General features: G+C 33.7%; 3 protein-coding genes across 3 annotated transcripts; 1 reads left to right on the forward strand and 2 right to left on the reverse strand.

The window, feature by feature from the left end:
• Positions 1–429: 429 nt before the first annotated feature.
• Positions 430–8,845, reverse strand: LOC106103600 (neuromedin-K receptor-like). The gene is made up of 10 exons (XM_013283382.1): positions 8,763–8,845; positions 7,415–7,613; positions 7,034–7,145; positions 6,056–6,157; positions 5,546–5,680; positions 4,517–4,594; positions 3,236–3,386; positions 2,647–2,843; positions 2,073–2,213; positions 430–538 (listed from the first exon to the last, which is right to left on the reverse strand). The coding sequence occupies exons 1-10, from the start codon at positions 8,775–8,777 to the stop codon at positions 430–432; spliced, it is 1,239 nt and encodes a 412-aa protein (XP_013138836.1). The 5' UTR covers positions 8,778–8,845.
• A 7,589-nt stretch (positions 8,846–16,434) lies between these two features.
• On the forward strand, positions 16,435–18,937 carry LOC106103584 (E3 ubiquitin-protein ligase MARCH8-like). The gene is made up of 4 exons (XM_013283365.1): positions 16,435–16,622; positions 16,930–17,656; positions 18,214–18,375; positions 18,715–18,937. The coding sequence occupies exons 1-4, from the start codon at positions 16,534–16,536 to the stop codon at positions 18,829–18,831; spliced, it is 1,095 nt and encodes a 364-aa protein (XP_013138819.1). The 5' UTR covers positions 16,435–16,533; the 3' UTR covers positions 18,832–18,937.
• Positions 18,938–21,017: 2,080 nt separating this feature from the next.
• On the reverse strand, positions 21,018–23,873 carry LOC106103551 (peptidoglycan recognition protein-like). The gene is made up of 4 exons (XM_013283335.1): positions 23,772–23,873; positions 22,273–22,474; positions 21,718–21,836; positions 21,018–21,350 (listed from the first exon to the last, which is right to left on the reverse strand). Exons 1-4 carry the CDS (start codon positions 23,833–23,835, stop codon positions 21,151–21,153), a joined length of 585 nt encoding a protein of 194 aa, XP_013138789.1. The 5' UTR covers positions 23,836–23,873; the 3' UTR covers positions 21,018–21,150.

Consider the following 23,873-nt stretch of genomic DNA (forward strand, 5'->3'; position numbering starts at 1 on the left):
TTAAAAAAAATAAGTGACTTAACAACGCTAAAGAAAATATATAGTAAAAGTTACCTAAAAGCTGTTTTCAAGCAGCAATATTCTATCTGCCAGTAATAAGCAATGATAAAAATACTTTCGGTTCGAATAGCAAAATTAGCGTCTAAGACGATATGGTTTTAAAGGGCAGTAGATCTTAATGTAATGCTTAAGTGCTAAAGCGTTTCTTGGAACACCGATTAGCCGCCGATCTGTAGCCCGGCGCAGATACCGCTGGCTTTACGCCGTAGAACTGGACCTGCGCGAGCTAGAATAAATCGACTGGCAGGCGAAGACGCAGGACAGACGACGTTAGCGCTCTTACGCCTAAGACTCACTGTAAGTAAGAAAGATTTTAGTAACTCACCATCGTAGCACGTTCGATGCGGACAGCGAGGGCACGGAGGGTAGCTAGCAAGCGAACTCTGTCTCTGCGAGTGCGGGCCGAGGTCCGGCCGACACCACGACCGCTGCCATACGACCGCTGTACTTCCTCTTGATGCGTTGTGTTCCTCTATACCTGTACCATCGAACACTTCACGGGAATTATTTCGATTATATTACAACCGGAATAGCTTACTTCCTATTATTTATATACTAAAAAGAAATTCAATTTCAGTGATGATAAAAAAGGAATTTTACAATCATTTCAAAACTCAAGTGCAGAATGGACACAACGGTATGCTCAATTAATTAAAGCTTGGCAAAAAAGACAAATATATAATTATTATGTACACATATGTTCGTATTAATATTGTCGCATCAACGAGTCGCACGTATTTGTCGCTTAATCGCGTCAAATAACTGCGCTGACCTAGGGAAGTCTTTGGGGATTATCCAGTTAGCTGGCGTTGTATGCTAGTTTACGCTTAGCTTATTTCCTTTGACAAACAGTGAGGTTACAATTTGAAGTGTTATCTTGTTATCTGGTTGTAAAGCTTACAAATGTTTAAGACAAAGACGGATACGCTATTGCATTTTGTTATCAACACAAACGTGTTTTTGTTTATCAAAGCGTATTAGATACAATGCTAAATTCCAATTTACTTTATTCATTACTAGCTGTTGCTCGCGACTACGCCCGCGTGGAATTAAAACAAAACTACGTTACTCACAGATAAATTACCTTTCTAACGGTGAAAAAAATTTAAATCGGCCCTGTATTTTTTGAGTTGTTTCAATATATACAAAAATACAAATCTTTCCTGTTTAAATTATTAAGATAGTATAAGTAATATAGATCGTTTGATTATTAAAAAACAAGTGACTGTAAATGTTAGTTATTTCCTTTGTATTATTAATTTGTATCCTTAATAAGATTGTTTCGTAACTCCCATAACGTCGGATTACTGACCAAAGCTCAATTTATTACTTGTATCCTTTACGTCGTAGTTCCGTAATACGAGAAGATCCTCGGGTACAAGGATAACATTTAATGTGGAATCACATTGAAATAGGATTTTATACGACGCTATATTTCATTTTCCAATTTTTTTCTTTATAACATAAGGTGGCAAACAAACAAGTTGCCACCTGAATCCGCCAAAGTGGCGAAGTGCCCGCTGCCTATAGACATCCGCAATTACAGATGCGTTGCCTACCCATATACGACGGAGGAGAAGACGCACATAAAGAGGATATTTCCCCTTCCTATGCATCTCCTCCACCGTCAAACCCACTTCCCTTCGCATCCACTCTTTGTAAGAAAAGGGTAGTAAAGAGGAAGGGACTTCAATTAGGCCTCCGGCACCACACTCATCTGACGAAACACGGAATTTCTTCCATTTCAGGCCTGTCTTCTGTGTGGTCGTGGTATTACACCGGGCGTGCCGGCCCATTCGTGCTAAGAAAATTTTCCAAAATTCAGTTACTCTTTTATAATATGACAATTTTAATTGCAAACACCTTTCGGATATTCGGATAGGATGACAATATATTTTTGGCAAGAAGGGCATTTGTAATTATTGAAAGGAATTAAAACCCTCTGAATTTAATGACGTCACAAGTTTATGAATATATGAATGATATCGTTTATCATTTTGAATAATAATTACGTTAACGAGTAAAAACCTGATCGGGATCGACTGCCCGACTGCGAGACGCAGTCCGGAGGGGAGTCGGGCAGCGGCCGCTTGCGTCGGAAGCACGTGTCTCGCCATCTGCACAGGATCGCCGTGCGGAAATACGATCTGAACCTAACAGGAAAATATAGACAAGGCAATTAGTAATAAAATATCATTTATCCGATTATTCCAAATATAAGTACGAATGTAATATTTATATGATACACTCTTGATTATGACAAAGCGTAGGTTATCGCAACAAGACATTTAAAAATATGTAGACGAGACATATGGAAGATTTTTTTTCACCGAAACTCTCTGAAAGGTAATCTGTAATAAGTTTAATACGCCGCCATGTTTCTTTATATTGAGATGTAATAAAACATTAAAAAATAGATATAATTAATTTAAGTATGTTGACATGTGGTTTTGAGAATCTATCAGTAGACGCCTTAGTCATGATTATCTGAAACATGGTTCAAGTGAAGTGTCAACTATGCCTCCTCTATATATTTGAATCTCTTTGGTCGTAACGGAGTATACAGACCTAGCTTTGATCACTTACTTTGCGTTCATCCAGTAATAGATTATGGGATTAACCATCGCATTTGCCATCGCCAGCCAGTAGAAGCCGAGGTACATGTGCTGGACGTATTTCATGTACAATATGGAAGGATTGAAGTGCGTGTAGATGAAGTACGAATGGTACGGCAACCAGCAAATGCCGAAGATCACGATCACAAGAATAAACATCTTTACCACCTGTAAAGGAAAGTCTATATAATATTTAAAAAACGATGGATTTAAAGAAGAAAATGTTAAGATGGATGTGTGGTGTAACAAGAATGGACAAAGTTAAGAATGTGTACATTAGAAGAAGTTTGAAAGTAGCGCCAATGGTGGAGAAATTGAAAAGCAAAAAGTGTGGTATGGACATGTTATGCGACGAGACGATGGAGATATAAACCAGGAAGTGTTAAGATTGAATGTGGATGGCTACAAAGGTAGAGAAGGACCTGAGAAAGCATGGACGGATTGAGTGAAAGAGGATATGCTTAAGAAAGGAGTGGATTCAGATATGACAGCTGATAGAGATGTACGGAAGAGCAGCACATACTGTGCCGACCCTCCGTAAGGGTTAATGTTACACATACCTTCCGTTTTGACCGTATAGAATCCAATTGCCGTTGTGTGAGTTCGCCGATAGACCGTGAGCCCCAAAGCACGCGGCCCATCGCCGAGTAGAAGAACGTCATGCCCAACATTGGTACAGCGTACGTCACAACGAAGAATAGAACTTGATATCTATACACACGCAAATATGATTGCTGACTATAATTTGTTTTTTGATTCAAATAAGGTGCATATATTCGACCTCTTTAGACAAGGAGTTTGCATAATACAAAAAAGGTACTGGCTACCAAGAATATTACGCATTAAATACCGTAAAAGAAAGATAGATATAAGAGAATCGCGCACGCCTTAATTGCGTTGATACAGGAAATTAACTTGTTAATGTGATAAATGTTTGGAAATCGTGTTTTAATATTAATTAAAATGTTTAAAATATAGAATTTTTGATTTATAAACTTGCATAACATTGTCCATCCAATTTCATGTAACGCAGTTAAAGTAAACATGTCGTTAATTTTGTTTGTAAGTACTTTACGTATTTGTGATTCGACGTAATTAAATCGACTTTAGCTATTAATCATTGGCCAAATTCATTGCTTACTATCACAAAACAAAATTAGCTTGCTACTATCTGTTTTAATTACGAAAAATCAGTAAGAGTTTTGTAACTACGGGCTTTCAGTGCAATAACATTTAATGTTCTTGTCTCTTTTGGTACAGAGAATGAGACAGTTGAATATCTATACTATTATAATAAAGCGTAAACACACACTTCTTTGTTGCCCAAGATGTCAGCAATTACAGCATATTTTTAAATAATTCATTTTTTAATAAAAAGCCTTACACTTACGTTATGCTTTAGGCTATATATTTCCACGCCATTAAACATAGGGGTAAATATTTTGGATAAAAACCTTAATGTAGGAAAGAGACCATAAGTTGCTGCCAACATCAAGGAAGCAAGATTGCCAAGGTTTGTCATGTCATGTCATTTCGACATTTGCTATTGATAATTTGACAAATGTAAACAATAAATCAAAATGTTCATAATTTCATGCGGACGAAGCCGCACGGGAACAGCTAGTACAACAATAAGAATAAACACTCATAGATTTATAGTATAATATTCAAACATTACCAACTACAAATATTATTAAGTTTAAATATTTGTAGTTTTTGTATGTAGCAGAAATATTACACAAGAGACTTTTTTTTCAATTCCGTTTAGACAAAGTCTCGGGCTAACGCTAGTTAGATAATATAAAGAGAACAAGCATCTATTAGTGAACAAAAGTACTTACATAAAATCCATATAAGAAACATCGGGTAATCCGTCAGGCCAGGACAGTAAGCAAGCGGTTTTCAAAGTTCCTTTTGACCTACAGAATAAATAATAGATTGCAATTTTGAAAACGTGCTAAACATTAAAAAAACAACTATAGTAATCAACTCTACGAAATAGAATATACGTAAGAGAGATGTTCAGAAAATGGGTAACAGAGTATTAAAACGACATACTGTGCTGATCCCTCATAGGGATATTTGAATGACATTTGGTCGAAATTTTAAATGATTGGTTTTACCCAAAAACTCAAGAGTCCTTTAATTACCTTACGTCATTACTAACGTTAAAAGACACCAATGACCTCAATGGTCCCTATCCCTCGTCTCTAACGATCATTACTAAATAAATGACAATCTAATTTTCTTTTGATGATTTTACTGTGTAATAAGGAAGAAATATTTCTTGAAATACGAATGACTTCTAGAAGTTTCCAATCGATTGTTTCAAGGACGAACGTTCGTTACCTTCAAATATAATTGCAATTTATAAAACTTCAAGTAGTAGCAAATAATATTTGTATTTTGTATTGTTTTTAAAATGCAGGTTTTTGTATTTTGTTTAAAATAAGAATAGTTGATTGATTAAACTATGGCACAACTATTGTGATTTGTCGATTGTTTCGCAGCCAATTCAACTATTTAGTTGCACAACTAAAAATCGATTAGTCCCCTTACCTCCATATCAAAAAAACAAAAGACGCAAAAAAAAACAGTTATGCGATAGTTTTGTCAAATGTGTGCGCGCGCTCAGTAGTTTTAAAACTAGATTCTTCATTTAAAAGAACGAAATAATAGTATTGAGCGATTCAAATATCTTGGCGGTTCAAAACATCATATAAGTCGATACGAAATAAAATTATTTTAGGTTCAACGGGACGTCAAAAGTTGGGGGCATTGCACAACGCACATGATTTGAGCCGGCAAATAAATTGAAACGGCCTATACTTATTTCGGTGATTTTCTCATTCTTGTTGCGTTGTACTTACCGATATTCTTTAGTTGTTGAATACAATAAGCAGGGTATAGCAAGAAGCATCCCACTTATCCATATGACAGCAATCATGATCAAGGAACAAGTTTTGGACATCCGTGGTCGCATCGGCCTCACGATAGCTTGGTACCTGTACAAAATTTAAAAGTATTCAATTTTAAAAGAGATAATTACAGCAAAGTTAATTTTTTCCTGAAGTTCAATGAAAGAACAGTCACTTGAATAAACATTCTTTAATCGCTTGTATTCGGGACCGTATAAACGAATTTGTCGGAACATGTTTTACTAAACGTATTCACATTTCTAAAGTGTAAAAGGTCGTGTTACGACATATCGTATTCGTCGTAATATATCTGAACTACAGTTCACACGATAATGGAACTGCGGGATGCGAACCCACGAATTGCTATGCATATTGTGGGCAATGAGTATTTGAACCTTAGGCTATTGGCGCTTAATTCGCGTTGGCGTTGCTTTTAACATCATAAACACAATACTGTCTTACCTATCAAAAGAAATGCCTGTCAATGTGAACACGCTGGCAGCGACAGTGACGTTGGCTATGAAGTTACTTAGCTGACAATACCGCACTCCAAACACCCAGTCACTAAACAAAAGCATTACAGCTCTCAGTGTAATATCTATAGAATAATCCAAATAAAAGCCAGAAGACAAAGTTGTGAATGAATTAAATTATTCAAAGAAGGGTCCATTACGACGAATAAATTCCACAGTTAAGAGACATTAATTGAAAGAGACAAATATTTAGCTTTTGTTCTTAAAATTATATGCTTACTGTGGAAATTAAAATAAAAGTTATAAAATAAGAAAACGTTAAAAAATGTTCTTATCACCTAAGACATTGTGCATAAAAATCTAGAATAGCAAATAAGAGTGAAGTATTAACGTATTAAAACTAAAACAAAAGAAAAACATTAAAGTACCCTTGAAAACTTTGGCCAATTAAAAAAAAATATAGTTCAATTGAAAGTTTGGATAGATTCTTTTAAAAAGTAACCAATGGACAATCATTTTGTAATTAACTAATGGTGACCTTATTCAATTAATGACAGCCTTAAGGTTTTTCAACTCAAGTCTATTATTATGAACGATTTTAGATCAATTAGCGGCTCAGACATCTTAAATCATTTAATATTTTCCACTTCAATTTGTTCACTTTTGGAGAAATCGTTTGAAGTTTAAGTAATTCAAACGCTTTATATGGTAACTGTTCTTAAAATTGTATGTATTAATTACAATAACACGTTTATATTTAAACAAAAAAAAATATAAAAAATCAACAAAATTAAGATATCCATTAACAACATAATTAATTACGCCGTTGAAATGCAACGTAAAATGAATTTACGATCCAACCTTTCAGCCTGATATTATTTTCCATTGAGTATCGGCTGAAATACCCACACATAACAATATTCTTAGTTAATTAATTCTTTTAAAAATAACTAGTATGGTAACTTACCTATGTAACATGTATATGAAATTGAACAGACAATTAAGTGATGCCATCATCAGGTCAGCAAACGACAGGTTTACCAGGAAATAATTCGTCACCGTTCGCATTCTCCTGTGTGCTGTTTGAATAAAATTAAAAAATCCATCAAGCATCAAGAAGCTAAAAAACTAATATAATTACGTGGATTTGGTCAAAGAAAATTTAATTAACGTTCTCAATGAGCTTGTTCGATTCATTCTATTAAAAATAATCCATCCATATAAGGACTAAATGAAAGCATACTTTGTAAATCACATTAATTTTAAAAGTCTAATTTATTTACTATAGTAAAATCTATTCAAAATTAAGATTGACATATCAGAGCTGCAAATACAACTCAAACTGTACCTGTAACAATCCAAATAACAATAGCGTTCCCTCCGATAGCGACAGCTAGCATGGCAGCGAAGAGACACACCCAAGAGTTGTGAGCCCATAACGGCATTGTGACAGAGGTAGCCGGGGTAGGCGCGGCGGGCTTAGGCACGAGTATGGTGGACGCCCCCAACGTGCTGCGGTTGAAATCCATCTCCCACGTGTACACGACCTAAAGTACTAACTGTTAATAATCATACGAATATTATAAACTAAAAATAAATATACCTTCATTTTCTTCCAAGTTTGATAAATTAACCTATTTTACTAATATAACCTAAACTGCTGAACAGATCTCGACGAAATTTGCCATAAATGTAGAGCATAGTTTGGAAGAACACATAGACCACTTAGCTTCTTTTTTTTTTAATTACACGTGGACTTAGTAACGGACAAGCTAGCATAATAAAATTGTAAGAGTTGTAGTTACGCGATTTTAATCTCTGAGACGTTTTGCCATATAAAAATTAGATTGATATTCGAAAATTGAGTGTTTATTATCAACGATAGAAAAAACTCTATAAACAAATAAAAAACAAAGATTCAGTTAACATTTAACATGGCAGCAAAAGTAATCGAATGTCCAAACAATCGACAGATAAAATAATACAAAGAAAAATAAATGAAGCAATTGAATTATTTTAGATGTTGCATGAATTTCAACTAGGCTTTAAAATTGTTGAAACAGAATGCAATCAATGACATTTGTTTTCAAGCAATATCTGTGCAGTAATGAATAGGTCTTTGCTTGAAAATGAGAGCTTTTCGTTCTAATTTAAACACACCTGTTAATGTGAGACTGTTAATTGTATCTCTTTTATTAGTTCCAATTTACATCACCACCAATAATTAGGAGTCAGTGTTAATATGGCGAAAAACAAATAGACAAAATATTACATATGATCTTACTTCTTACTAATATTATAAATGCGAAAGTTTAGATGGATGAATTGATGGATGGATGGATGTTTGTTAGAGTTTGTAGCCTCAACGGCTGAACGGATTTCGATGAAATTTGGCATAGATGTAGAGAATAGCCTGGAAGAACACATAGGCTACTTGCATTTGCTTTTTTTTAATTCCACGCGAATGGAATCGCGAGCGAAAGCTAGTATTCTATAAAGATCAGTGTATTGATACAAAGTATTATCTACAACACTCTTTGAAAAACAAAGATGTGAATGAATGATTATTACCACGTCATTCTTGAACGAATCTGGGCGAGGAAGCGTTACCAAATAATTAAGTTTCCTTTTAATCTCGCGCAGATAGACTAACAAGCGACAGTAAGTCACAGCAGTAAATACAATTTATTTATTACCTCAACGTTTTGCATAGTGTGGTCTTTAAAGTTGTAGCGCGTAGAACTTCTCTCTATTCAAAGTTATGTTGAGCATGCCGTCCATTTCTCCTTAGAATTTACTTTCCTCGTCTCCATTAATGAGCCTGTATTAAGAAAACTCGACCATTAACTTCTCCAAACGTTCAACTTTTCTGAATGAAAAAACTTTTCTCCACAATTTACTTTTACTTTACAAAAAAACTAGTTTCGTAACACGATTGTATGTGATAGGTAAAACAAAAGAAACATTTAAAAAGGTCATTTGATAACCTCATAGTTAATGAAAAAATAAACCTTCTATGACAAAATATAAAACAGAAAATAAACTTTCGAATTCTTTGTCAAATCTTTTTGACAATTTTTTTATAAGTATGGAGTTATTAACTTAAAGAAAATTAATCGTTTGTCGGATGCCTAATTTGACTTTACATAACCTATTTCCTGTATTTGAAAATAAATGTATCAATATTCGTTGAATTTTCGATAAGCTGTCTACGATATGAATTTAAAATGATTTTATGTGTCGCCAAATATAGAATCTTCCTTTGAATTCGTATTGAATCAATAGCTTAATATTGAAACATGATACAATTTCTGGCAACTCTGTATTGACACATAGAACAATACAAACAGTATTAAAACTTGGTACTATCGATATTCTCGAATGAAATATATTATTATCGCATATAATACGCCAATAGACTAATGGTTATGGGTACGGACTACCGATCTTGCTGTCGAGCGTTCGAATCCCGCCATTCGACTATTATCGTAAACTCTATCGTAACACAAGCCTAGAGCTTAGTTGGAATGGTGAAAGGTAATGTTAGTAAATTAACAAAATGCTACTAATCATACTAATGTTATAAATGTGAAAGTTTAGATGGATGGATGGATGTTTGTTAGAGGTTGTAGCCTAAATGGCTGAACGGATTTCAATTAAATTTGGCATAGATGTCGACGATACACTGGAAGAACACATAGGCTACTCGTTTTGTTTTTTTAAATTCCATGCTGACGGAGTCGCGGGCGAAAGCTAGTATTTTTAATAAAAAACGTAATAATATAACATGAAAAATTAGAAAACAACATATTGTTATATTTGTATTGTATTTTCGTAGTGAAATTTTATCATTATACGTAAAATAACTTTAGTAATATTACAATAAAAGAATAATACTTAATGCCCTTGAAGATAAACTCAATCAAATAGGATCCAGAATTAATTGTATTCCTATGGGACAAGAACGCGTACAAGGAAAGAAATTGGAAAAATACAAGCACTTTCATAACATTACATTAAGAATATAACACGCTAAAATATTTTTAACAGGAAAAAATCTGTATTAATTGACGCACGAAAACAAATCAGATAAGAAGTCATCATTATATTATAAACATAAATAAAAAGTTCCACGTAGATCAACTACTTAGTTAAGCAACTAAGTTACCATTAATACACTTTTCAAAGTAACTAACGAACTATTCTTTCAACTCTCAATTATGAATGAACTTCAACGATCCTAATACCACACTTCTGACTTCACTTACTAAAACATCCATGTCCTTGTATAAAATAAAAGACAATCGAATATCAAGCAGGTTTATTAAATTATAAGTAATTAATTTAATTAATTATTAAAAACTCAAATATGTTTTCCATTTTTATTAAAAAAATAAAAGTAAAGAGACTCTTTATTAAAAAAAAAGTAACGTCGTTATTTCTGGCATTTTTCTACTCCCAACTAACCAAACTGCGCGACCTCGAAGGTCTTTCAAAATCCGCAACCCTTTTGTCTTTGCGAATTTCGTTCATAAAGTCAAGTATTACATCGTTACGTTATTTAAAGGTATATTGCGTGTTCGACATAGACGGGGTCATGTCATCCGTCTATATAAACTCTGTCGTAACTTTTAATTATGATGTACTAGCTTACTCTAGAATTTCAAAAAGTAAGTAACCTATATGTTCTAACAGACTATCCTCTACATCTTTGCTAAATTTTATTGAGATCGGTTCAGCAAATTAGGCATATAACCTCTAACAAACATCCATTCATCCATCCAAATTTTCGCAATTATAATATTAGTCCTTTCTCACACAGCCGTATAGGTAATAAAAGGAAATCCTAGCACGTTAAAGTTCTAGACTTTTATTTATAGTAATATAGTTTTATAGATTATTCGAAATCACTTAAATGTAATAAAGATAAAATGTTTACCCTCATCTGCATCGATGTACGCAAACTACTCGAAGCTGTCGATACCTACTGCTTGACGCAGTCTATTTACTTCTGCTTTAACACGTTCAATGCTAAACCAGGTCTAAAACACCTGGTATCTTACTTACAGTGCGAATAAGAAATGTATATAACATATACAGGGTGTGCTACACCAAGTACTGAAAGATTAGAAAAATCTATGGCGCTTTAAACGTGTTAACAGATTTATGGAATGTCCCACCACTGGCTGTTAGAGGCTCAGATAGCTTAAAAATGACGTCACTGCCATTTAAGGTAACAAAATCCGATATTCCGATATTTTACACGTTGGGTTGGCACCAGACAATCGACATTTTTGCTTTATTTCTTATACATTTTTGCGAGGCTTTAAAGCGTACTTTATGGTTTACATTAACACCTATCCGCAACAAGGGTCATAATTTTCATACAACGATATGCAAGTTATGTCCCGGAAAAGGGACCGTAAAGTAAACTTTTTACGTTAAGGTCTATTCAACGAATCTGCACATGAATGATGATGTATTATATATTTTTTTATTATTATGAAAGCTAAAGGTCAGATGTATCCTTCGTAGTGTTTTAACGTATAAAATCTAAAATAACATTACCTCTCAAGACCTTTTATCTGGGAGAAACGAGAACATTCAATAATGCAAAATTATGTAGTAACTAGTTGTCGCCCGCGACTCCGTCCGCGTAGAATAATAAAAAAAAACAAATGTAAGTAGCCTATGTGTTCTTCCAGACAATCCTCAACATCTATACCAAATTTCATCGAAATCTGTTCAACCGTTTTGGCTACAAACTCTAACAAACATCCATCCATCCATCCATACATCCATCTAAACCAAACTAAACCTTTGCATTTGTATTATTATTATGATCTCTCCAGTAAATTAAGGGACTATCTATCAATGTACACTAAAATCTTCCAAAATCAATTTAGTGAATAAAAAAAAACTCAAAACTGCTATTACGATTTGACGATTCTGTGGCATTGAAGAATTAAAGGTAACCTAGCTAAAAGTAACCACAGTTCAGATATTTCTCTTACAAATATTGTAAATGCGAAAGTTTAGACCAATGTTTGTAAGAGTTTGTAGCCTAAACTGCCGAACGGATCTCGATGAAATTTGCCACAGATGTAGAGGATAGTCTGACACATAGGTTACTTACTTTTGTTTTTTTTAATTGCACGTAGATAGAGTAGTAGGTGAAAGCTAATTTGTCTTATAAAGTAGATCAATGAAAGTTTTAGATAAGCAGAGCAACCTAGATCGATAAATCCATTTAAGCAATGGTTATTTATAATCGACTTGCGGTAATTTGCAGGAATTCTGGTTTACGTTACAGGGACATAGGAGAATATTAAATTAAATCCAGTTTCACTCGTTGGTTTTAATTTGATTAAAACAAACTTTAATATTTCCCTGCAATTTTTAATTGCAACATAAATAAATAATGTTTTCCCTATAAGAATTTTTTTCCTTATACATAATCTGATTATACTTAAAGTTATCAGGTAATTATGACGTAAAGTTGATAACAGCTTTAGAAATTTTACTTCAATTAGTTTTTTAAAAGCTTGCATTATTTAAAAATAAAGTTCTGGAACAATCTCATTCACAGCAAATAACTAATACAGCCGCAAATTGATGTTCCTAGGATAAATCTTTAACAAATCAAATAAATACATATTTCATATCAATTATTTCATTCCTCAAGCTCGAAAAAATGTAATACAAACTTACCTTAATTTTTTTCAATGAAAACAACTTCAAAGTTCACAAACTTATTTTAAATCGTTTCTGTATTCACAATCACTAAAATTAAACAACACAATAATGTAATGTTTCCTACATTATTCGGTAATAATTAAACAACACTTCGATAACTATTAACATGCACTAACGACAACACGACCGTCTGCCGGCTGAAAGTGAAACGAACTGAGAGCTTCCAGCAAAAGCTTTCACAGCTACCGGTGTGACATCCGAACAGTGAATGAGTTAAAAATTAATTAACAGCAGCTTTTTGCAACAATTCATTTGCTACATATTTTTAAATTAAAGATATTTGGATACAGACATAAGTAATGATAATATTAATTTTGTTTTTATCGCTTCCTTTAAAAGAGACCAATTAGAGGTTGGATTATAGATTCGTGGAAAAATCCTTTCCACGTCGTAGAACAGCGTAGACGTACTTCGTAGACTTATGTAGACGTAGCAGACTTATGACGTAGAATTAAAATTACGCTGCTAAAAATAAGCTACCCTTAAGTATTAGATTAGTTAGCTTCGTAACTACTTCAAACTTTAATAAGATATCATCTTAAGTCACTATAAGCACGCACAAGATACAATTTGAAAAGTTTTTTTATTGATGTGAAATAGATTAGTTGAATTCGTTGGGCAAGGTCGACGAGGGATCAATTTCTTTGGCGCTTTGGTAAATCTAATTCAATTTGTTAGACCTCTTTGGTGTCTGAATATTATCGAACTCGAACTGTCCGTTACGAAGAATATCACAAAAGAGCATTTTTAAAAAATAACAAATTAACACAATCTATTTATTTTAATGATTAATGCTGGCCGTTACAAAAAATATCACAAAAGGCCATTTTTAAAAAATAATAAATTAACACAATCTATTTATTTTAATGATTAATGCTGGCCGTTACAAAAAATATCACAAAAGAGTATTTTTAAAAAATAACAAATTAACACAATCTATTTATTTTAATGATTAATGATGACATTAAATTTTATTTTGCAATTACATTGCTTATAATGTCAATAATGTGTTTCAAATATACAATTTCCAATCGCTTAGAAATCCGAAATATCTGGAATGTATATACGAATAAATTTAAACAATACCGTGGATTTATCTTACTTACTATTCAACTTAAATACAATAGATTCAAGTTACCGTGAAAACAAAGCATCAATAACATTATAATCAGAAGCTTTTGTTAATCAAGTAAGCAAATGTTAATATTTATACACATCAAATCACTATCTTACTTCTTACTAATATTATAAATGCGAAAGTTCAGATGGATGGATGTTTTTTAGAGTTTGTAGCCTAAACGGCTGAACGGATCTCGATGAAATTTGGCATAGACGTAAAGGATAGTCTGGAAGAACACATAGGCTACTCAGTTTTGCTTTTCCAGTTTATTTCCATGCGGACGGAGTCGCGGGCGGAAGCTAGTATATTATAAAACAAAGTCGCTTCCCGCTGTCTGTCTGCATCTTTGCATGCTCAGATCATTCAGAAGCAACGGGTTTTTATGCAGTTGTTTTAATAGATAGAGTGATTCAAGAGAATAGTTTATTTTAATTTAGTTGAGAAACACTGATAAAGGAAGCATTTTTCAACATCATCCACTTGCCTTTATCTCTCACGGAGGGTCGCCACAGTATGTGCTGTCCTTCCATACATCTCTATCAGCCGTCATATCTAAATCCACTCCTCTCTTAAGCAAATCCTCTTTCACACAATCCATCCATACTTTCTTTGGTCTTCCTCTACCTTTGTAGCCATCCACATTCAATCTTAACACTTTCTGGTTTATGTCCCCATCGTTTCGTCGCATAACATGTCATAAAAAAATTACATTTGTTATCTATATATTGTGTAGCAATATCTATATATTGCTGGAGAACTAAACAATAAATCACAACATTCTTAAGTAATGTAACCAAACTCGAAACTCTTAAGTCCATTTACAGTTTCACACCACAAGTAGTTAAGTTACACTTAAAATTTATTGCTTCTTTACCTCGTTAATATGTAAAATATATCTTTGGCCTTGAATCCTACTTTTAGTGTTATTTTCTTTAAAACTAGATTCTATTTTACTCGTGAAACTAATAAACGAAAACTTTGGAAATTCGATTCTTTGAAAAACCTTGTAGAAATAAGAGCTTAAAATATAAACATGTTGCACTTTTTTCTTTGAATACGAAAAACCATTAAATAAAAGAAAAAAAGATATATTGTTTTATGGTGCAAATTATTTCAAAACTATAAGTAAACCTTTACCTTTTTACAGCATTAATAGCTTTTACAATTTTAGTGAGCGGGTTTTTTTAAGTGAAACAAAACTTAAGTGATCGGTGACCTACGTCAAAAGAAAGGTTAATAGAAGGTACATTTTTAATTTGTCGAAAAATAGGTTAACTGAAATATTACAATCGTCCAGTATCGTAGCGTGTACTAGTTTCAAATTTTTTATCTTAATTACCCGGTGGTGAAACGATAGGGCTTATTTTTATAAGCTTACCGTGAGCTGTTCAATTTGTTAACGTAGAAAGACGTTTATCATAGCATTTTTTTATAATATAAGGCGGCAAACGAGCAAGCGGCCACCTAAATCCACGAAAATGGATAGCGACCGCTGCCTATAAACATCCACAATTGCAGATGCATTGCCTACCCTTAATTAATGGAGGAGGAGAAGCACATAAAGGGGTCATTTACCCTTCCTATACGTCTTCTCCACCGTCAAATCCAATTTTTTCCCATCCTTTCCGCTTAAGAATAGGGAAAGGGACCAAAATTAGGCCTCCGGCACGACACTTATCAGCCTAAACGCGGAATTGCTTTCACTTCACGCCTGTCTTCTATGTGGTCGTGTATTGCACGGGGAAAGCCGACCCATTCGTGTGAAGATATTAACGCGGGCTCTACCACTATCAAAATTTCATTCCATATTTGTTATTTTAATAAAAAAAAAATAAAGTCCCCGCAAGCTTGTCAATTTGAAAAATCGAAAAACAGCACAATTCATTGTAATAGATGGTAAATATTATAGTCATGTAAATTGACAGGCGCTGGTAACAATAACATTCGCGTGAAAGAACCTTCAATCTATATTTTGTTGTCAAAGAAATATAAAAGTACACCGCTCACAGATATTCAAGGGACAGGAAATATACATTAATTAGCATTGGAGTATTTCATTTCAATGTTAATTAAAACGTACATTTCTTTAATTTAAGGACATTACGATCTTAGAAACAAATCACATTAGACATAATAATTATCATTTTTGATAACCGAAACCTTTTAATGAAAAATATACAGTTCGTGGCATCAAGTTGTGAGCTACTCTACTGTTATTTACTCTCTATGAGATAGGTGCTTGGATCTATGGCTCCGTTTTTATATAAATGCTCCTTTTGGTGTTAATAATAGTTAATTCTATATCTATTATTACGAGTAGTTCCAATTCTCATCACCGGCACCAACAGGGACCGTCAGCATCAAAATCTAAGAGCTAAAATCAAATTGGCACAAAACACCACATCTTATAGCCAGTCCATTTATCCATGTCAGTGTCTGACAGTATTGTCGAGGATTTAAAAGTAAAACAATTAGTCGAAAAAATAAAAACGTCATTTTCCTTTCCTTAAACATCAACATGACAATAAAATTTTCAAAATCAACCTAACAAAAAAAAATAATTTAAACTTTATTTTAAAATTTTGAGTAAAATGCCGAATACTAGACGTAGAAAATTTTCAGTGAAGCAAAACATCAAACCAAACGAAGTCACACAATCACAAAATGCCGTTCAAGTGAAGTAAGTTGATTCTTGCATGACAACGTTATATTACAATATTTAAAGCTAGCTTTCGCCGGCGACTCCGTCCGCGTGACATTAAAAAACAAAAGAGTAGGATATCTCTTTTGTTCTTCCAGACTATCCTCTACATCTATACCGAATTTCAGCAAAATCCGTTCAGCCGTTTAGGCTACAAACGCTAACAAACATCCATCCATCCATCCATCTAAACATCCGCATTTATAATATTAACTAGTATGATTTATAGCTCAAACCTGAACTATAGCCATTAATTATAAACTTTTATACTTTTGCCTCTTTCCAGTATGTTATTGCATGATTCATATAACACAAGCTTAGTTACAACTGGAGATCAAACTGTTCAAAATACATCAAATAGTGAAGAAAACCAAATAGAATCAAACGTAGTTTCATTAGTGAATAAAAGTGCTGTACTTTTAGTTGATAAAGATGTATTAGTTAGTCTAAGCAAGGAGGAAATAAATAACGATTCTCATAACAAAAATTCCCGCTGTGATAAATCAATAAGTATATGTATAACAGATACAACAAAAGTACCTGAATCTAGTAAACAAAGAAATATAACTAGAAGAGAAAGATATGCAAGGCAGCATAAAATTAAAATAAGAAATCCAAGGCGTAGAATAGCTACCCATGACAAAATATCTCTAAGTCACTCTGAAGGAACTAACACAGATATTTCTAGGTCAACATTTGATAAACCAAATGAAGAAACAGTCTCAGATGGATTCACTAATATAGAAAGAGGAAGTGATAATTCTATCGAGGATATGTGTCGTATTTGTCACGGAGGTGATACATTCTGTCAAGAGCTTGGAGATTTGATATCAGCTTGTTCTTGCCGGGGAACTGTTGGCAGAGTCCACGTAAGATGCTTGGAACGTTGGTTAACGGAATCTGGAAAGTCTAGATGTGAACTATGCGGGATCCGATATGTAACACGACGAGTTCATCGTTACGGTATACCAAGATCTCTTGTTATGTGGATTTTAAGTCAAAATGCTAAACAGGTAATGAAAATTACAGATAATCTTTATATTAAATTTAATCTTTTACAGCGTAAATGCTAGAAAATAGTTGAGCAAACAAAATATGAAGCTTACCTCAGTTATTTCTTTATTGCTTCAAATAGCTGTAACTAAATCCGAGACAAGAGGTTGAGTAAATGAAAAATAACTTCTATCCTTCAAAACATTTATACAGTATTAGCTTTTACTCATAACTCCGTCTGCGTGGAATTAAAAACGGAAACAAAAGACTATCCTCTACGTCTTTTCCAAATTTCATCAAGATCCGTTACTACAAACACCCATCTAAACTTTCGCAAAGAGACATAACTTAACAAACCTAGAAAGAGATGGATGGATTGTGTAAAAGATGACATGATCAAAAAGGGAGTGATGACTGAGATGACGTATGATAGAGTTATGTGGAGGACAAAAACCTGTTGCGCCGACCCTACGGGAGTAAGATAAGGAGATGATGATGATGTTGATGATGATGAGAAACATAACTTAGTTCATTTTTTCTTAGTCTCACAGATGGTTGTTTTTTGTTTCTTTTCTAGTTAATGGTGGATACCCTCGGTATAGTCTTGATGTCTCCCCTCGCAGTGCTAGCAGCGTGGCTCTCTGGCAAAACCTTTGCGGCGCTAATCTCCCAGGAGAACCACACATCTCCTGCACCGTGGCCACTTGCTTCAACCTTTGTCTTGGCCTGTATGACCCTTGTGAGTACGTAAAGTGTTATTTTGCATTCTCGCGGTATACGTACAGCATCGATATTATTTGCTAGCTGCTATTCGCGACTTTGTTCACGAGAAATCTAAAAATATAGCCTACGTTACTCAGCGATAACGTGTATTCTAATGATGTAAGAATTGAAATCCAGTAGTTTTTGAGTAATTTCAATACATACAAAAATCTTTCCTCTTTATGTTATTAGTATAGACGTATTATATTGCCGCTATATTATTCGCAGGCGCTTAATAAACGCTGATTTTTTATAAGATATGTTTTCATACTTTCCAAGCTTGTTTTCTGAGATTTTGGTATGTTCTTTGGTTCAGGTATGCTACTACTGCTGGATAGTATCGGCGACGACCCGTCACACTCTGAGCTGGTGGATCTGGTACCGGGCGCAGTACGAAGTGAGACTACAGCTCCATGGTGATAGTGAAGATTAGGCAAGTTCTGTGCAAACTCATAACTATTTGTAACTTTTGTAAAACTATTTTATATGGAACATGGAAATAAGCATAAGGAATTTTTGAAATAAACTTATATAAAATTGTATTCTATATTTTTTTATTCTATTCCTTTCCAACTGATCAAAACAATTGGCACTTTTAAATAAAATAAATATTTATTGAATACTCTTACCAATAAAGATCTAATTATTTTAATTAAAATTAATTACTTAGAATGTAAGATAAATTTATATCTGTTTAAATTTCTCTACGTAATAAAGTTTTATAATAAATCTTTAAAGTAAAGAAACCACGTTCACCTTTACACAGAACTCGAAAAGAGCTATTTCATCTCTCATATTTATGTATACGTTTAATTTCTTAACTTTCAACTTCGAACTTTCTTACGTTATCTTCCACGTGTTTCTGAAATTCGTGAAACTTGGTTTCGCTAAAATAGTCCTATTCAGTGTCATTTCTAAAGAAAATGGTGGATAAACGACGACTATTTTAACACCGGAATACAATATTTTAATTATACCAATAACTATAATGTAAAAAAAATACGATGGCAATAATTTTTCTTAGAAATGAGGTATTAATAAAAATAATGCGACGCACCATCAAGCCCAACTTTTTATATTAAATCAGTGAAGAAAACCTCTCGTATTTGTGTAATATTTTTTCTATAGGAATCAAATACACATCGAATATAAAGAATATGGAAAAACGATTTTACTGGCGGCTCTGTTACAAGATTTATTGTTTGTAAGAAAATGGTTTACCGTGCGTTACGCATCACTACACAGGGCAAAATTTATTTCGTAACTATATTTTTAAATAATACGGACATAAGGTTAGTAGTAATTGAATTTACCACAAATAGTCACCGAATTGCTCTTACTGCTAGTGTTAAGTAGCTCCTTAGGCTTATCAAAGACTAACTTTCGCCCGCGACTCGGTCCGCGTGGAATTCAAAAAAACTACTCAGCCTACGTATTCTTGCAGACTATTCTCTACGTCTGTGCCAAATTGAATTAAATCAATAGGTAAATTAAATTAATAAAAATCAAGAGTCAGCAAGCTCGTCCAGCAAGGTTTCTGTTGATATCATCATCACCAGCTCACTATACTTTCTCACTGCCCACCTACCCTAAGTTAGGTATGACTAGGAACCACGCTGGCTCAGTGCGGGTTAATTGACTTCACACATCATTATCTCCCCTGCCTACTCCCGTAGTATCGGCGCACCGGGTTTTCGTCCACCAAAGCATACACATATCTTTGAATTTCTTCGCCGATATGTGCCGGTTGCATCATGATGTTTTCCTTCACCGTAAGAACGTCGGGTAAATTATTATATGTACATATCATAATTCGAAAAATCAAAAATCACATTGCTACATGGCGGGATTCGAACCCAAGACCTGTAGATTACAAGTCAAGTGCTTAAACAGCTGAGCAACCGAGGCTTCTGTTGATAAATAGCATTGTTTTTAATGATTTCTATTGTATTATTGTTTACCTAGAATTTATTTACTGTACCGGCTGTAGTTACTTCACAGAAGCCGACAAAGTTTTGTACAACTTGTGTATTGTTTCCTTGTATCCAATTTATTACAAGCATTCGTGCGCGAACGAAAGATACAAATTCAAAGACCTTTATATAACTTATTTGAAAAACGTTTACGCCTGGATCAATAACATATTGCTTTAAATCATCTTTATTTACTGTTATCTAGATATCTAGGTATACTGAAATTCAAAACAAATTTTACATTAAATGCAAAACTATACATATAATAAAGTTCGATTGTCCGTTTGTAATGTCAAAAGAAAAATTTCAGATTTCGGGAAGATGTGTTTGCGTTGCTCATAACGGAAATCGCATTTCAAAATGTTTTGTCTGTCTGTCCGCAAGCCGCATTTTTCCGGGTAATCTCCGAAACCGTTGGATTATCTTAATATTCGTCCGCGTCTTCACTTAGCTTAGGTGGAATCGTGATCAAGCGCTGGTTTATTTATGTTAAAAAAAATATTGCGTGGACGAAGTCGCGGACAACAGTTAGTCTGTGATAAAATTTATGTTCAAACTCTTTAAAGCCACTAAGGCTTTTAATAGAAAACAGTCTTAAGTAACAAAAGATTACATTTAAAAATATTAAACGTATAACAACTTATCGTAATCGTTAAAAGTTTATTTAATAGGTGAGCAAGTACTACAGTTTTTAAATACACAACTGTTGCAAGTTATTCATATAACAGTTGTAAAAAACAGTTATTATTGCTTCTTGTATGTAGCTAATAGCGTTTCGTTTAGTTCTTAATAGAAGTGACATCTTCTGTCCAGTCCGGCCAACTTCTTATCTCATTGTAAAGCTTTCTTCCCGGACTCTCAGTGGCTATGAGCTGACGATGTGCCACTACGTGGTAGTTTGATGCCAAATGACCAAGTTCAACGCCGCACTTGATTAGCGCCTTCGCAGCATTGAGGGCTTGAGCAGTAGGCTGGTCTTCTGTAAATGAAATAATAAATGTGTAACTGTATGACAACAACATCGTTTATTTGCTTCATACATTTATACAAAATCAAGGATTGTCTTCTATTATAATCTTATTAACCTTTTTATTCCCTTTAATAATGCAGACTGACGTTTTGACGGCCCCTATGTTTACTTGAGTATCTGCAAAATTCATATTTTATAGCATTTTACATCCACACATATGTAACTCGAGTTCTATTTATTACTTACTTATTAGGAAGTAAACTAAATAAGTTAAAATATACTACAAGTAAACTTCGTCTTCGCTTTGACAAAACTATTTAAAGTTAAAGATTGTTTTCAGTGAGTTAAATAAGATTATTGCAGAAGTTGCACTTACTATTAAAGTTTCCTATGAAGGAGATGCCGATGGATTTAGTGTTGTACCCGTATGTATGAGCCCCCGCGTGCAGCCATCCCGGACCTTCGTATACCTTGCCATTGCCGCCGATGAGGAATCTTTAAATAAACATTTTTTAATATTAGGTGTATCCAATAGAATGGCGAAGTGACGCTGCTCCAACACCCACACTCATTAGCTTACGGAATTGCTCCCACTTCACATCTGTCTTCTGTGCGGTCGTGGTATTACACCGCCGTCCCATTCATGCGAAGATATTAAAGCTGGCTCTACAAGTGTTAAACTGTGAGTTCTTGCTTTTCTCTTTACCCAGATAACAAAAAGCGACTCAAAAGCGTCTAGCATAATGATTTTTACCAAATAGTATAAATCCACTTTAATGTAGTTATAAAAGCAATAATATCTACGTAAGATATAGAGGTTAATTAGAGGTTAATTACTGGTTATCGAGGGTTTCTTGAAACGTGACATTAAGAACTATGTAAAGACCTTAACTTATTAAAATACATGTCTACAGAGTAAATGGTAACTCACGATTGTCCAATATCCCAGAAATTCAAGTTGTCCATTTGATTTGTTTGGATGTTTCTCACTATCTCTGCACAGTCGTCGTCGGTTGCACACGTGGGGGTCACTGTATGCTGGATGATGACGAGGTCTACCGGTCGCGTGAGATAACGGATATGGACCGGTTTAAGTCCATCCCAGTCTTTTCGACTCACTATTGTAGGACATGCTGGAAAATTATAAACAATTTGATTTATGTTAATATTTCTTCTAGTTACGTTTGCCCTTGGATGTTTATGATCACCTCAGTTTACTTGGTTATAGGGGTTTTAAGGAACCATTTAATAAATCTATTTCTGTCCTTCTTTTTTATTGCTTTTACAAGAACAAGACAATCACTGTTAGAGCGTACGTACACATGAAACTAAACCATCGCACAACTGTTTGATCTCACTTTGAATTCTATGAGCTTATATGGAGGTGCACACACTACTTGATTTTTAGTTGTGTAACTAAACAGTTGAATTGGCTGCGAAACAATCGACAATCGTACAACAATTGTTCGATAGTTTAGTCAAAAATAAAACATAGAAAACAAATGATTGTTATACTATTCTTTGTTTTCTTTAATTACTAAATCAATAGATAATAATAGTTCTATCTTTTCCTCCTACGATACAATAAATAAACCGTTCATCGGCTCTGATTACACATGTGTAAATAAATCATACTAACTATCATACTATTATAAATGTGAAAGTTTAGATGGATGTTTGTTAGAATTTGTAGCCTAAACTGCTGAACGGATCTCAATAGAATTTGGCATAGATGCAGAGGATAGTCTGGAAGAATACACAGCCTACATGGTTTTATTTTAATACTACGCGGTCGGCGTCACGGTGAAAAGCTAGTACAAAATAAAATATCAACCACAACATATTTTATCCTATCGAAAATGTTACACATGCATACTCATTTTTGTATAATAAACTATTTTTTGAATCAACATACAATATTTTGTACTATTCCCGTTAAATGTTTATGTTATGTCTCTTGAGCTTGTCACTTAGAACATGGCAAAATTGCCAACTTATAATCAGTGTTTGCAAGATCATTGACCTTTAGAACATTACTTATTCATCAACAACTAACTGTTCCTGTGCGGCTTCATCCGCATCAAATTATGAAAATTTTTATTGTTTACATTTGTCAAATTATCAATTGCAAATGTCAAAATGACATGACATGATAAACCTTAGCAATCTTTCTTTCTTGATGTTGGCAGCAACTTATGGTCTCTTTCCCACATTAGGGTTTTTATTCAAAATCTTTACACTCTAAGTTTAATGGCGTTAAAATATATAGCTTAAAGCGTGACGTAAGGGTAGGGCTTTTTATTAAAAAAGGATTATTCAAAAATATGGTGTAATTGCTGACATCTTAGGCAACAAAGAAGTGTGTGTTTACCCTTTATTATAATAGTATAGATTGAGAATAAAATTTTAATATTTAAAGATTCAACTTACTTGCACTGGTATAACAACATTGTAAATAAACTATAAAACTTATACAAAAACATTTAATTCTCATTTTGAACGTGTGCACTTCACGAGTATTCAAAAGATACT

This window comes from Papilio polytes, unplaced genomic scaffold (genome assembly GCF_000836215.1).
Source record: "Papilio polytes unplaced genomic scaffold, Ppol_1.0 DF823731.1, whole genome shotgun sequence".
Taxonomy (NCBI): Eukaryota; Metazoa; Arthropoda; class Insecta; order Lepidoptera; family Papilionidae; genus Papilio; species Papilio polytes.